Genomic DNA, 13404 nt, shown 5'->3' with positions numbered 1-13404 from the left:
AAAGCTCTTCTTAAATGGAAGCTAAGGGATACAGTATTAACATTTTCTAGATGTGCGCTAGAATGCGCTGGAAGTTATATTCTCGCAACACTTGTTCATGCTATGCAATGACGTCAGGGTTAGAAATGTTTAAGCCAAGGATTCAACCTATTTCATCCCCAGAACACTTCATACCCCGATTTGAAGGGACAAAATCGGGGTACGAATTGTTCAGGGAACGAAATAGGTGCATCCATCTCAAATGATGCGTTCTGTAAGCTACGGTATGTCACCATAGGGCATCATAACTTCTGAATGTGGTTTCTCACCACAGCGGTATAATATCTCTTTAGCCTAAATGGTATCCGTCTTATGTCTCTTTATTGTTAAATAACAAGTGTTTAGCTAGCTCGCTAAGCAGGATGCAACCTAGTTCGTACCCTGAAAACATCGAAAGAAAAAATTAAAAAAAGCCGAAGTTGCTGATCGGAGTTTCCGCAAACAAACAAAAATTCTTAGGATCATTATCGGAAATTTTAAAATGTTTGCGAAAACTTCGATCAACCCTAACTCTTTTAAAATGTTTGCGGAAACTGCGATCATCGACTTCGGCAAACTCTTAGGATCATTACTGGAAATTTTGAAATGTTTGCGGAAACTGCGGAAAAACGGTTCTATATTTTTCTCTCATTCTTTTCAGTTTGTTAGCTTGCAGAAACTCCGATCAGCGACTTCGGCTTTTTTTAATTTTGTTTTCTCGATTGTTTCCTAACCCTAACCCCTTTTAAAATGTTTGCGAAAACTGTTCTATTTTTTTCTCTCGATCTTTTCAGTTTGTTTGTTTGCGGAAATTTCGATCAGCGACTTCGGCTATTTTTAATTGTTTCTTCTCGATCTTTTCCTAAACCCTAAACCTTTTATAATGTTTGCTGAAACTGCAATCAGCGAATTTGGCAAACACTGGAAATTTTAAAATGTTTGCGGAAAAACGGAGACTCTGATCAACGACTTCGGCTTTGTTCTATTTTTTTCTCTTGATTTTTTCAGGGGGAAAGTTTTAAAATGTTTGCGAAAACTGCGATCAGCAACTTCAGCTTTAATTTTTTCTCTCGATCTTTTCAGGGTACAAACTGTTCATGATACGAACTAGGTTGCACCCGCTAAACAGGTGTAGAAGCAATGGTGTAGATTAAAAAGCGCGCTTTTTTTATGTAGTTTATTTTCAATCGGTATATAGCCTACCTCTAAATACCTGTTGTCAGGCATTATCACCTTCTTTCGGGCATTTTCTGGCATTGTTAGAGTTGCCAGCTCAAACTGGACCAGATTTGCAAATTGTAGTTTGAGTTACGATTGAAGTGAGCATTAAGATTATGGTCCGAAAACCATTTGACCTATCTGCCAATTTCTAAAAAAGCCAACAATGCCTGGCAATGCTCGACAGACGACAATGCCTGGTAATTTTCAAGGGTTGCCAAATTCACAAGTTTTCCTCACTAACTGGGCTAGTTTGGCTTCCCAGTTGCAGGAAATCTTTGGCATTTGCAGGTTTTGATAGTGTTGATTTCTTTAATTTTGTATTATTTCGAATCAACTTCAATAAAATATGATAAAAAACATCTTGCTACACTGACAATAGGTATTTAGAGGCACCTATTTTCAATAATTAAAAAAACGTTTAATATTTTGATTTATAATATGATGCATCCTTAGTATTATATGTATTGTTTTTTTCAGAATATATAATGCAATGTTTGTTCACTAAGTGCTGGTACCATAACTGTTAAAAAGTCTGATAATATGAAGTTTGCATACAAGGTGAGTAGCCAATACGACATGCATTATTATGTATGTTGTATTTTTATGTCGGTGCTGTACACTGAAAAAGGATACCAACTGTATTGGATTGAAAAATCTGTTACCAGTTATCAGACTCATTGCTGCACCAGACAATACCTGGAGTGTAGAGTTGACTATCAAAACTGATAACACTTTATTTAAGTTTAAATGAACAACAAACTCACTTCTACTTTCTGCTTATATTAAGCTTTCTTCACTTTTCAACAAATTTTGATTTTTCTTGGCTCTGCTCCTTGTCTGTTCTACTGAACACAATTCCTAAAAGTGTTGCATTTGGTCTTACAACTTTTTTGTCTATTTGAGTTATAAAAGAGCCCCACCATTCTTAAAGGACATCATTTCGAAACTTCTCGAGCGTTTTTCCAATAAAGACTCTTTTTTCTTGCATCAATTTTAAATTATCTGAACACTACTTAAGTACATATGTGTCCATGACTAGAATTTAAGACTTAAATGCAGAAAGGAATGGTAAATGGAAAAATACTCTTAAGTTTAATAAATGTTTGGTATTTCATTTAGTTTTCTAATCTTCTGGGAACTGTTTATCGAAAAGGAAACGTTGAGTTCATGAAAGATGGAAACATTATAGTTAGCCCTGTTGGAAATCGTCTTTCATTATTTGATTTGAAAAAGTAAGCGTTTGTTTACTGATAATTTACAATATTTATATACATATATAAATTCGAATTACTCTTGTTGCATACATTTTAAATGTACATACCAATTACAATATTATTCTTTAAATAGCTTATCTGTAGACAATTGAAAGATAGAATATATTTTATGTTTGTACCTTAACATTAACAAGTTACTGACATCATCAAATCTTATTTTACTTTAGCAATAAATCTGAAACGCTTTCACTCACGACGCAGTACAACATTGCATGTTTAGCTATTGCTCCAGATGGCTATACAGCAATTCTTATTGACGATGGTACGTTGTTATTGTATTATTATTGTAAGGCAAAGGTTGTGTCATCGGCACTAATAAGATTATACAAGATTTAGTCTGTTTGTCATAGTGATTTTTATTAAGTTTTGTTGTGTTTTTATTTTGAAGTGTCATCACTGAATTGTAAAGCAAACATCATTTTTTAGTGTTATTTCATCACCGAAGCGTAGTACATGCACAATTGCACGTATGGCTTATTTTTGGTATCATTAACTGGTGATTTAACGTTTTCAGAGGGTGAAGCATCCCTTGTTAGCCTCATAAGCAAGACAGTCATTCAAAGACACCATTTTCGAAAACCAATTCATTCAGTGAGGTATTTCTAATCTCTGCACTTTTATTTATATTTTTCAGTCATGCTTCTAAAGTCTTTCTGTGATGTAATGACGTGTCAAAGATGGCGAAAACAATTTATTTTGCTGTTTAGGTTCAGTCCTGATGGAAAGAAGTTTGCTATTACCAAAGATGAAATGGTGATGGTGTATCATGCACCAGGAAAGATGAGAGAAATTAATCCTTTCACTCTTTATAAATCATTTTATGGCGCTTATGGAAAAACTACATGTATAGATTGGACAAGTGATAGTCGGTAATGTTATAACATCAAATATACACTTTCAGTATTTAACGTTTTAAAAAAAATTCTATCCAGCTTTTAGTAATGGCAGTTGATGCAGTTATTCTGCTTTTGGAAATGAGAAATGTCTTTTTAGATGTGAACGTTATGAAACATCTATCAACCAATGACCTTCGTTAGTAATAAAAAATTTGCTTCTGCAGAGCATTTGCTGTGGGTGGCCAAGATATGAACACAAGAGTTTATGCTGCTGTCAAATGTGACAATCTTGTTGTGTATTCCCTTGGTGGCCACAAAGATGAAATTGTTGGTATGTTTGAAAGTATTTTTTCTTACAGATAAATAACATTGCCAACTGTTTGTGGTATTAAATTTATTACAAACTACACAGGTTCCTTCTTTGAAAAAGATTCATTGGACATTTATACCATAAGTAGAAACGGTGCTTTAAATGTTTGGGAATGCGACACTGACTTGGAAAATCTTCAACCAGCCGAAAAGTCTGAGTACGTGATATACAGTATAGTGTAGTTATATTGTGCAACTACAGTAGTAAAATGCAGCAACACAGTACGTGATATACAGTATAGTGTAGTTATATTGTGCAACTACAGTAGTAAAATGCAGCAACACAGTACATGATGCTATCAAGGTTATGCTTCTTTGCCTGATCATAGAAATACATATACAGATCATATTATCTTTAATTAACTATATCTTAAAGAGTTTCTATAGCAACTCTGAATAAAAAAAATCTAATAGTACAGCTTTAATGCAACGCACAACGGTTTTTTTTAGATTAGTTCGCTATATTATAGCGTTTATGTGGTATGATTTTTGACTCTCAATAAATTTAAATTTCATCTAATGACAGGGTGGTACCGTACAATCAATCCGACCAGGATCCTGAGGAAACAAATGGCAATACAAAAGATTCTACCTCGGAAGTCACAGCTATGGAAACAACTTCCAATAAAACAATAGTTTATCACAGAGTAGCAAAGTACAACATCGTTTCATCCATTTTTATAGCTCACTTTGCTTATAAAATAATCTTTTTTTGCAAATTCCACCTCTAAGTTTCAATGTGTTGTTTTTATCAACACTTAGTCATTGTTATCACCTAGTGATGGTGAATTATCACCTATATTATCGAATTATCACCTAGAATTATCACCTGTTATCATCTAGTGAATTTAGCTAATTTATCCTTGCTAAATGGCAGGGTTACTCAACTAATCTTAACAAAGGTCCAGTTTGACAAGTTGAATATTTTTAGCAGTTCGGTGAATAAGTTACTTCGCACCTAACCACTGAAGTTAAACTATCTGTACCAAACCACTTTTTTAGGTAAAATGTAACTCGAATTGGATTTCTGAGAAAGTGTTTTGGGGAGTCTGGAAGTCGAAGCCCCCCAGCAACTAGGATAATCACACTAAAAATTGCTTCCTCCCAGTAGAAATCTGTTTAAAGAAGCCCTGAAACGTGGCAATGAGGTTTTTCTTCCAAAAGCTCAAGGTCCACCATCAACACCCAGAAGGTCCGGATTCGGACCACGGTCCGCCAGTTGAGTAGCCCTGTTATATGGTTTAAACTTCATGGTTGAGCCATTTCTTTCTATTCTAGGTATTTCTTCAACAAAGAAGGCGACTTCAACAACGTCACAAGTACCGCATTCCACAAGAAAAGTCATATTTTAGTGACCGGGCTCGCATCGGGATCTTTCCACATCCACGAGTTGCCAGATTTCAATTTAATTCATTCCTTAAGGTTTGTTATCCTGCTGAGCACCGCTGCGCTAGTGTCATATAGTATTTTGTTTATGGCTTTAATGAATAATGATGAAGACTTACAGTATCAAGCAGAGTAATATTCGTAAGCAATTGAAATCAACTTCATTCATTAAAGTACAAATGTAATAAAGAATTCATTTCGTTTTAAATCTTTGGAGCATTGTTAGTATGTATCTGAACACTTGATTGAAGCCTGGGTAAGTGAAGCTGGCAAGCTAATTTACTTGCTGAAAATGAATCACGTAACAGCATCGGCAAAAAAATCTCTTGTATTAGGCTTTTAGTACCAAGAAAGGTTTGTTGGGTTATTCACTGACCGTTTGATTTTTTGCAGCATATCAGAATATCCTATTACTTCAGCTGCTATTAATTCGACTGGAGACTGGTTGGCACTGGCTTCAACCGGTTTAGGACAGTTATTGGTGTGGGATTGGCAGAGTGAATCCTACGTCATGAAGCAGCAGGGTCACTTCAGTGGAATGACTTGCTTGGACTACTCTCCAGATGGTCGCCATATTGTCACCGGTGGACAGGATGGCAAGGTGGGAAAATTGGCATTTGCGATCAATTGATAAGTTACAAGTATCTTCGAATATATAATTAAAATTTATCTTTGTTATGATATGAAACGTGCAACTGCTCCCCTGTGTTTTATTTTCACTGTCATTCTGAATTATGTCTAGGATCTGTTTTTTATCGTATCTAGGCTTAGGCCTGGTAGTTGAAGATTTAGATTATGTTGACAAAATGCAAAGAAGCCAATCTTCGTGTCCACATTCATTCATGCCTTTGAGTGACCTGCCGAAGATACAGCCGCAATCCGCATGCTCTTGAGCGGTGTCGAACCGTCGCTCTTTTGAGCACCGTGCCAGGGCTCTTGGCACTCGGCTAGGCAGCCGCCGACTTGGTGTCTATTTCCTTGATCTTGATAGTTACTCTGCATTTTTTTGTAAAAATATCAAAAATATAAACACATCATGGCATTGAATCGCATTGAAAGCTTGATTTTTTCAAAACACTAAAAAATAATTAACAACCGCTTTGACAATTCAAAGCGGTATGGCATTACTCTTTTTTTGAAAACTTCCTTCAGTATTCCGTCGTATATGTCCGTTAGAATACTATCACAGCATGTACTAATGTTTATAAAAACAAATGCAGTACATTTTTTTGCTACTTTGGTGATGTAGTGATTGCTCATTCGAAAAAAGGTGTCAAAATTTACACACCGAAAACATTGTTCAGGTTAAAATTTGGGACACAAGCAACGGATTCTGTTTTGTGACGTTTTCTGAGCATTCTGGGGGAATATCTGGGGTGCAGTTTACCTCCAACGGCCATGTTGTTATCACCGCTTCCTTGGACGGAACTGTCAGAGCGTTCGATTTACACAGGTCAGTTGTGAAAGTCACATACATTAAATATGTCTTCACGTATTTAAGCCTCTTATCTAGCTTGTTGTAACAGTTTTAAACATTCAAAATCCATTCTGCCGTCTATTGCAACTCCTTGTTATGTAATTTAAGTGTCTTGGCTGCAAAGCTTTGGTAATATATCGGTATCAGTTTTGAAAAGTATGCTTGTCAATGTCCATGCAATTTTGGTCTAACTCTAAACGTTTAAATATTAATGGAATGTCAATGGAATGTCCCATGCAATTGTATTAAGTTTCAATCACTCAATGTTTGATATTTTTCTCTTGCTTTATAATTCGATGTACATTGTACAGTATGATTACAAAACGTTATTGTTTTTGAATATTACTGTTCGTTAAAGTTGACAAGTTTTTTAAAATTTCATTAGGTACCGCAACTTCCGGACATTCACTTCGCCTCGTCCCACTCAGTTTGCATGTCTCTCCGTGGACGCCAGTGGGGAGCTGATCAGTGCAGGATCGCAGGACACGTTTGAGGTGTTTATTTGGTCGCTACGGACCGGCCGATTGTTGGAGATACTAGCAGGTGCACCGACGATCATTTTTCGTCCTTATTGTTTATCAAGTAAAGCTATGACCAACTTACCAAGTTTCCGAGTTGAAATGCGAATATCTTCACCATTATTATTATTATTAATCTTTTCGGTCTCTGCACAGGTCACGAGGCACCCGTTGTGTCTCTTTCTTTTTCTCCGATCTCTTCTTTGCTTGCCAGTGGATCCTGGGATCACACAGTTACATTGTGGAAAGTCGGCGAGGAGAAAGGAGCCCGGGAGTCGTTTGACGTCGGTCATGACGGTATGTTGCTGGCGAAATATGACTTCTGTTTGTAAGGTTCTGCTGAGGCCCGTTGAATTTGTGTTATTTTATTGTTGTGGGCTACTAAAGTATAGTCTAGTACTGCAGTTTCATACCGAAGTCATGTGACTTTGTCGTCAGTCATCATCACTACCTTTTTTATTCGAAAATCGTCACGGCTCCTTGCATGGAAGTTATTGCCTTCTGGATCAGACCATCCGACAAACTTTTTTTTTGCACAATCAGGTTCAAGGCATACAGCAACTCTTATCGTCAGCCAGTACCATTTCTGCATAAGCAGTAAACACGTTTTGAAATGCCCATGCAAACTTCTTTTCAGTACTTTCAAAACTACTTTAAACGAGTTACCAGTAACTACATGTGGTACCAGTCCATTAGACGCTTTACGTCATATTATAATAATTTGAATCACAAACATGGGTTTCAGTGATCGCCGTCGCATTCAAACCAGATGGGAAAGAATTAGCTGTTTCAACCTTGAATGCTGAAATCACGTTTTGGGATGTTCAGACAGCTAGACAAACAGGATCAATAGATTGCAGGTAAGTTTCCGTAGTTAAATCTTGCAGTTTTTTGCAATGCAACCGTCAATGCCATTATTTGATAAAGCATCAAACAAGTACTTTTGAGCTTGATCATGTTTTTGGTTTGTATTTTATAATTTAATGGAAACTGGACAAGAATCCTTCTTCAGTCACAGTACACTCGTTTTTCTCTGTTTTAAGCTCATAATAAAAAATAGTTTTGTTTCACCAACTTCCGCTACTGGTAACACATTCACAATGTTAACAAAATTTCGTTCATTCCTTTAAAACGTAAATTAATTTAAATAAAAAGACAAATGTATCAAAAGTGATCATAGAAATGAAATTGTGAGTTTCGTGCTTTTGTTAAATCATGTTGAGTTGGTTTTCAGTCGCAGACAACCTGGTTTAGGCCCGTCTTGAACCACCATGCTTTGCAGGCACGACATTGGTGGCGGCCGTGGCGAAACCGATCGAGTTTCAGCCAAGACAAGTTCCTACGGAAAGGCTTTTGATACACTCTGTTACACCGCTGATGGTGAAGCGATAATAGCAGGTAACGCCACTCATAAAATACATCAACAAGTATTCACATCCAACGTTTTCGACACATGACGGTGTCTTCATCTGGATTAACAATTATCTGATTCAGCTCCTAAGAACAAAAATACATCAGATAGAGATTTAATTATATCAACTAGCAATCTAGTACCATACTGGCATACATACATCGGTATATCAACCAGACGCAGACATATATCGACTTGGGCATGGAAATGCCTTAACGTGAATTGTATGTATAAAAGTGCGATTAAACATCACATTTCGTCTCGTGCAGCGTGTCACAAACGTTTCAATAAATCAATTGAAATCCTATTAAGATCTGAGTATTAAACAAAAGTCTTGGAACTCTGCATATAAAACTTAATTTATCGTTAAACAGGCAATTGTATGTTTGCGTCTTTTCTGATCTGTAGGTGTTTTAACTATTCCTCGTATTTCACTTCTGTACCTCCTCGTGTGATCTGTTCTGAGCCGTTTTAAGCATTTAATGTGGAGGTTGCGTTGAACAGAAATGTCGGTTAGTTTGCTGGTTCAGAATTCAGATGAGTTCAACTTCTAACTGCTGTATTTGACTTTTTAGACATGAGTAAATGTCATTATTGTTCTTCCTGATGACGACATTATGATGTATTGGATGTAAATTTTTGCTAGATTTTTGTGTGTGTTCAAAACAAATCTGTTGAACCCGGTAATATTAACATGGTCTCCTATGTTTGTGGCACAACAAGGTGAACTCTTTATCAAAGCTCTAACATCGCCTGTTAATCAGGTGGTCAAACGAAGAACGTTTGCGTGTATCACGTCAGAGAAGCAATGTTGATGAAAAAGTTCGAAGTTACGAGAAACTTGTCGTTCGACGGTGTCGAGGTAACAAATACACGTTTGAACGGAATCTTCAATAAATTAGCTTTGTGTTTTTGTTCTAGTTTAAAAGGACACTCCTGATGAAATATCAAATTCAGCACCGACCTTAATAAATTGGTCGAAAATTGTGCTTAACTTGTAGAAAACCGTACCTATAATTATCTTTACAAAGAGTGTATGAACATTCTAATCAGTTCAACACAAGTTCCAATCAGCTCAACAGCTCAAAATATGACACTTATCTAGATAAAAAACGTTTCTGAGAAAAAAAATGTCATAGAAATGCAAAGCTTTTTTCTATGTTTTTATTTCTAATTTTTACCACCGGAAAAAATTTATTAAGTCTCAAAAGAGAATTAGTATTTTTGATAAAAAAATTATTTCCATCAGGAGTGTCCCCCCTTAATATTTTCCAGCTCGTAGCAACCACTTACGCTTCGTCACGGTATGAGGTTACGGATAGCCACCCAGCCAGCAAAATCCGTCATTTTTACATTGATTCCACATCTGCACGCGTTGAATCAATGTAAAAATAACGGATTTTGCGGTCTGGACAGTGGCTTTGCTTTTATCCGAACAACACTTGACGTTATGTGGTTAGGCAGTTCACAGCTTTAATCGCAAAAAATAGTCATCATCGTAAGTTTTTTTTAATTTTCAAAGGAATTTCTGGACAAAAGAAAAATGACCGAGTTCGGGCCATCATCGATGATAGAGACTGGGGATGGGGAAGGACAGGGAGCTGCCATCAAGCTCCCTGGCGTGAGAAGCGGAGATTTGTCCTCGCGATTCTACAAACCAGAAGTTTGCGTGTCGTGCGTACGCTTCTCTCCTACAGGTATGCTAAACATCTTTGTCGATTGGCGTCTTCACCTGTGTTGGAAGCCTTGATCATGATTATGTATGCACGGCATGTTGTGGAAATGTTGACCCCACTTCTCGTACAATGACTTTGTGTACTTGTAGCCCAGAAGTGACCTGCTAGCTGGGCAGTTTCAATTTATAATCTAACCCGCCGAACAATTTAATACTTTTAGCAACCAACCAACCCACGCTTGAGAAACCTCACCACTTTTGACGATTTGCAAAAACCTTGTCGCCCGCAGCCAAGTCGATTTGCTCATTCCTGTTTTAACAAGTTGTCCAAAATTACATATGCCTTTAATTTTTAGGACGAGAGTGGGCTGCAGTTAGCTCAGAAGGGTTGTTGATTTATTCTCTCGATGGTAACTTGACCTTTGACCCCTTCGAACTGGATATTGACATCACTCCAGCAAATATAAAGAAAGAAATTAAGGTAACGCACTTACTTTCACTGTCTTTTTTAGCCTACTTCAATTACCGACAATACTTATCCTGCGACAGCTGGCGATACAGCACTCAAATAACTTTGCAAGTAGTTTTTTAACAAGGTTAGTTGTATTCTTGCCGAAAGGAAACGATCATAGACATTCGCCACAGACTGATATGATGATTGATTAAATGTAATTCTGAAAATACTCAAGCTCATGCGATTCCTTGATAATTTTAGAAAAAAGAACACAGCAAAGCGATTATGATGAGCATTCGATTAAACGAAAAAAGTTTGATTGGGAAAGCGGTTGAAGAAGTTCCAACGCAAAGCAGTAAGTTTTTTGTTTTCCTTTGATATTTAAAAGCTCTGGAGGACGATACCAGACCAATGCTGTAACTATTAAGTGAGGATTTTACTTATTTTTTGCTTCCATAGTGTTTTTGAAACAAAACGTAGTAACCGGGCGTTGGCTCATTTACTTTATTTTGTATCTCAGTGAATGTCGTCAAGATTTCATTACGAAATACGTTGATTCGAGCACCTGATACCAACGTTTTCTTTGCGTTACTCTGATCTGTGTGATTATTAGTTATCTGAATTGTCTTGCTGGAAGCTGTTGCTTTCTATCCGTGCCGAGGAATACTGCCTGAACTAAAAATAAAAGCGTGGTTGGATTACTAAGAAAGTTTCTTTTTCAGTCGAGACCATAAGCAGAAATCTGCCTGTTGTGTATGTTGAGAAGTTGCTCAGCTTCATAGCAGGAAAGCTTGAGTCGTCATCACATCTGCACTTCTACTTACTTTGGTGTCGTTCCTTGCTCATGGCGCATGGACCGTCGCTTAAACTTCGTTCCTCCCGCTTGATGTCGCTCATGACTCATTTGCAAAAGTCTTTGGCAAGAAAGACGGAAGATGTCGCAAAACTGTGAGTGATCGCTTAATTCTTGATTCTACTCATTTTAGACGTGTCTAATCTTTTCAGTGGAGTTGATTTTTTCTACTCCCCCAAGATTGTCATCTTGATCTGTGCTTTGTGTGCTGGTTTATGCTAATATTGTAGACCTGTAGTGATTAATCTTTTTGAAATGGTGGATTTGGATTTACTATAGACAATTGCTGCGCGGAAACAATCGGCCACCCCCACTAGTGGGGAACAAACCGACGATGGATTATGATGATGATGATATAATGCAAGGTCTACTGAGATGAATTACTTCTAAGCATTATTTTCCAAGAAAAGCTCCAAAACACAGTCCGTTGCATGGATGCTAGAATAAAGAGCGTACCGCCTAACTAAATCAATTCGGTGGCCTAGTACTAAAATTTAGGAATACGGTACCATAGAGAATGTCCCACATCACTGCATGATTTGGAAAACCAACCCTTCGTAGACCATGAACTGTTGCGGAGGGACCTCCACAGTATATTTCTTGAGTAGTCGCGTTTGTTTTCGTCCTGTGAGAAACAGTTTATCGTCCTCTCAAGAGCTTGTTTTCCGAAACCTGCTTTAATGTGATGTTGCGCATCCTCTGAGCTTTCCATTTTTTCGCACCTTGAGAATTCCTTTCAGCAATCGAACCTCCCATAATAAATCGTTTGTTTCTTTCTCCAGTTCCGATAACAATCACTACCAGATCGGATACATTCTCGCGCTCTCCAAGCAGCATCGCTTGAAGATGGCAACGGCTCAAGAAGCTAACGACGATGAAATTGCGCTCAGTGATGATAATATCTCTATGGACGAAACGTGATAAACGCTACACGTTGTGCTGTCCTTCTCACCAGCGCAAAGGGTGAAACGTAAAAACTTTAATTACAATATTGAAGCGCAACAATAAAAACAGAAGGGAAATAACGTTTGGGCAAGATCAAATATCTTTGTCAATTCTGCAGCACTACGCTTCCGAGTCAGCGGACTAAATTGCACATTGATTGTTAGAAGTCACACGTAATGCTCTTGTCGCTGTCGGTTCATCGATTGCGACCTGGAAGAAGTTGAAGAATGCACAGATGCTGGGGAAAAGGAAGATCCGGACACGGAAGACACTTGTTGTTGGTTACGGGATAGTGGGCGCAGGTCCTTCGGGTGATCTGATGAAACAGACCTCGCACGGTTCTTCGTTATAAAACTGGTTGAAGAAAAATTGGAGGAATTTCTGAAACGTTTTGAAAATTCATTGGCTTATTATTACAAAAAAAAACGTTTAGCTAAAGAGTTTTTTTGACTTTGATGCTTCAGTTCAACCAAGTGTTACAGTTCTTTCTCAGCGTAGTGCAGGCTCTGCTTATAATAAAATAGGTAGTACTTTCACAAATATAAAAATCCCACTTACTCTGTATCGTCTTTAATGGCAGGCAAGGCTGCAAGATCCTCGAACACTCCAGCCAGTTTCTCGTGATGCGTTCCAAAGGACATCAAAAAGTCCAAATCTGGCTTGTGTAAACTGTTTTTCAAGTAATTCGGTGGTTCTGAAGCAAGTTTCGAAAAAAAGTTAGTTCACCGTTCGAGCTGAGTTCGTAATTCGGCACAACTACAGCGTTTGATTAAATGAATAAATTAACAGTATTAGCGTAGTGTTGGTTATGAAACAATATGACCAATCAAACAATGAAGAATTATATTTTATACTGTATCTTACTCGACGGCCATATTAACAACGCGTTACAACAGCGTTAGCATGCTGCCAGCGAAAAAAAAAACTTACAGCCTTTGTCGGCCTGCCATTTTGAGCTAGGCTCACT

At 37.5% G+C, this 13404-nt stretch overlaps 2 protein-coding genes across 2 annotated transcripts in view; one reads left to right on the top strand and one right to left on the bottom strand.

The window, feature by feature from the left end:
• Positions 1-1714: 1714 nt before the first annotated feature.
• Positions 1715-12985, top strand: LOC145779643 (periodic tryptophan protein 2 homolog). The gene is made up of 21 exons (XM_082591280.1): positions 1715-1797; positions 2359-2471; positions 2681-2775; positions 3028-3109; positions 3221-3382; positions 3574-3680; positions 3762-3876; positions 4245-4373; positions 4997-5140; positions 5498-5705; positions 6409-6557; positions 6967-7124; positions 7256-7396; positions 7845-7959; positions 8382-8497; positions 9275-9372; positions 10033-10207; positions 10542-10666; positions 10901-10994; positions 11362-11587; positions 12275-12985. The coding sequence occupies exons 1-21, from the start codon at positions 1780-1782 to the stop codon at positions 12411-12413; spliced, it is 2709 nt and encodes a 902-aa protein (XP_082447406.1). The 5' UTR covers positions 1715-1779; the 3' UTR covers positions 12414-12985.
• Positions 12457-13404, bottom strand: part of LOC145780185 (protocadherin Fat 4-like) — a 38800-nt gene continuing 37852 nt past the window's right edge. Inside the window, exons 58-59 of the mRNA XM_082591892.1 lie at positions 12996-13131; positions 12457-12818 (exon numbers count right to left, since the gene is read on the bottom strand). Coding sequence (XP_082448018.1) covers positions 12605-12818; positions 12996-13131 — 350 coding nt within the window. The 3' untranslated portion in view covers positions 12457-12604. The remainder of the gene's footprint in view (positions 12819-12995; positions 13132-13404) is intronic.

Source organism: Aplidium turbinatum, chromosome 11 (genome assembly GCF_918807975.1).
Source record: "Aplidium turbinatum chromosome 11, kaAplTurb1.1, whole genome shotgun sequence".
Lineage (NCBI taxonomy): Eukaryota > Metazoa > Chordata > Ascidiacea > Aplousobranchia > Polyclinidae > Aplidium > Aplidium turbinatum.
Note: the sequence above shows the minus strand (reverse complement) of the source record. Positions and strands in the feature narration are given on the sequence as shown.

Coding starts and splice junctions, on each gene's coding strand:
- LOC145779643 (XM_082591280.1), top strand. Junction 3,681..3,761: donor CCACAAAGATGAAATTGTTG/GTATGTTTGAAA, acceptor CAAACTACACAG/GTTCCTTCTTTGAAAAAGAT. Junction 8,498..9,274: donor TGGTGAAGCGATAATAGCAG/GTAACGCCACTC, acceptor CCTGTTAATCAG/GTGGTCAAACGAAGAACGTT.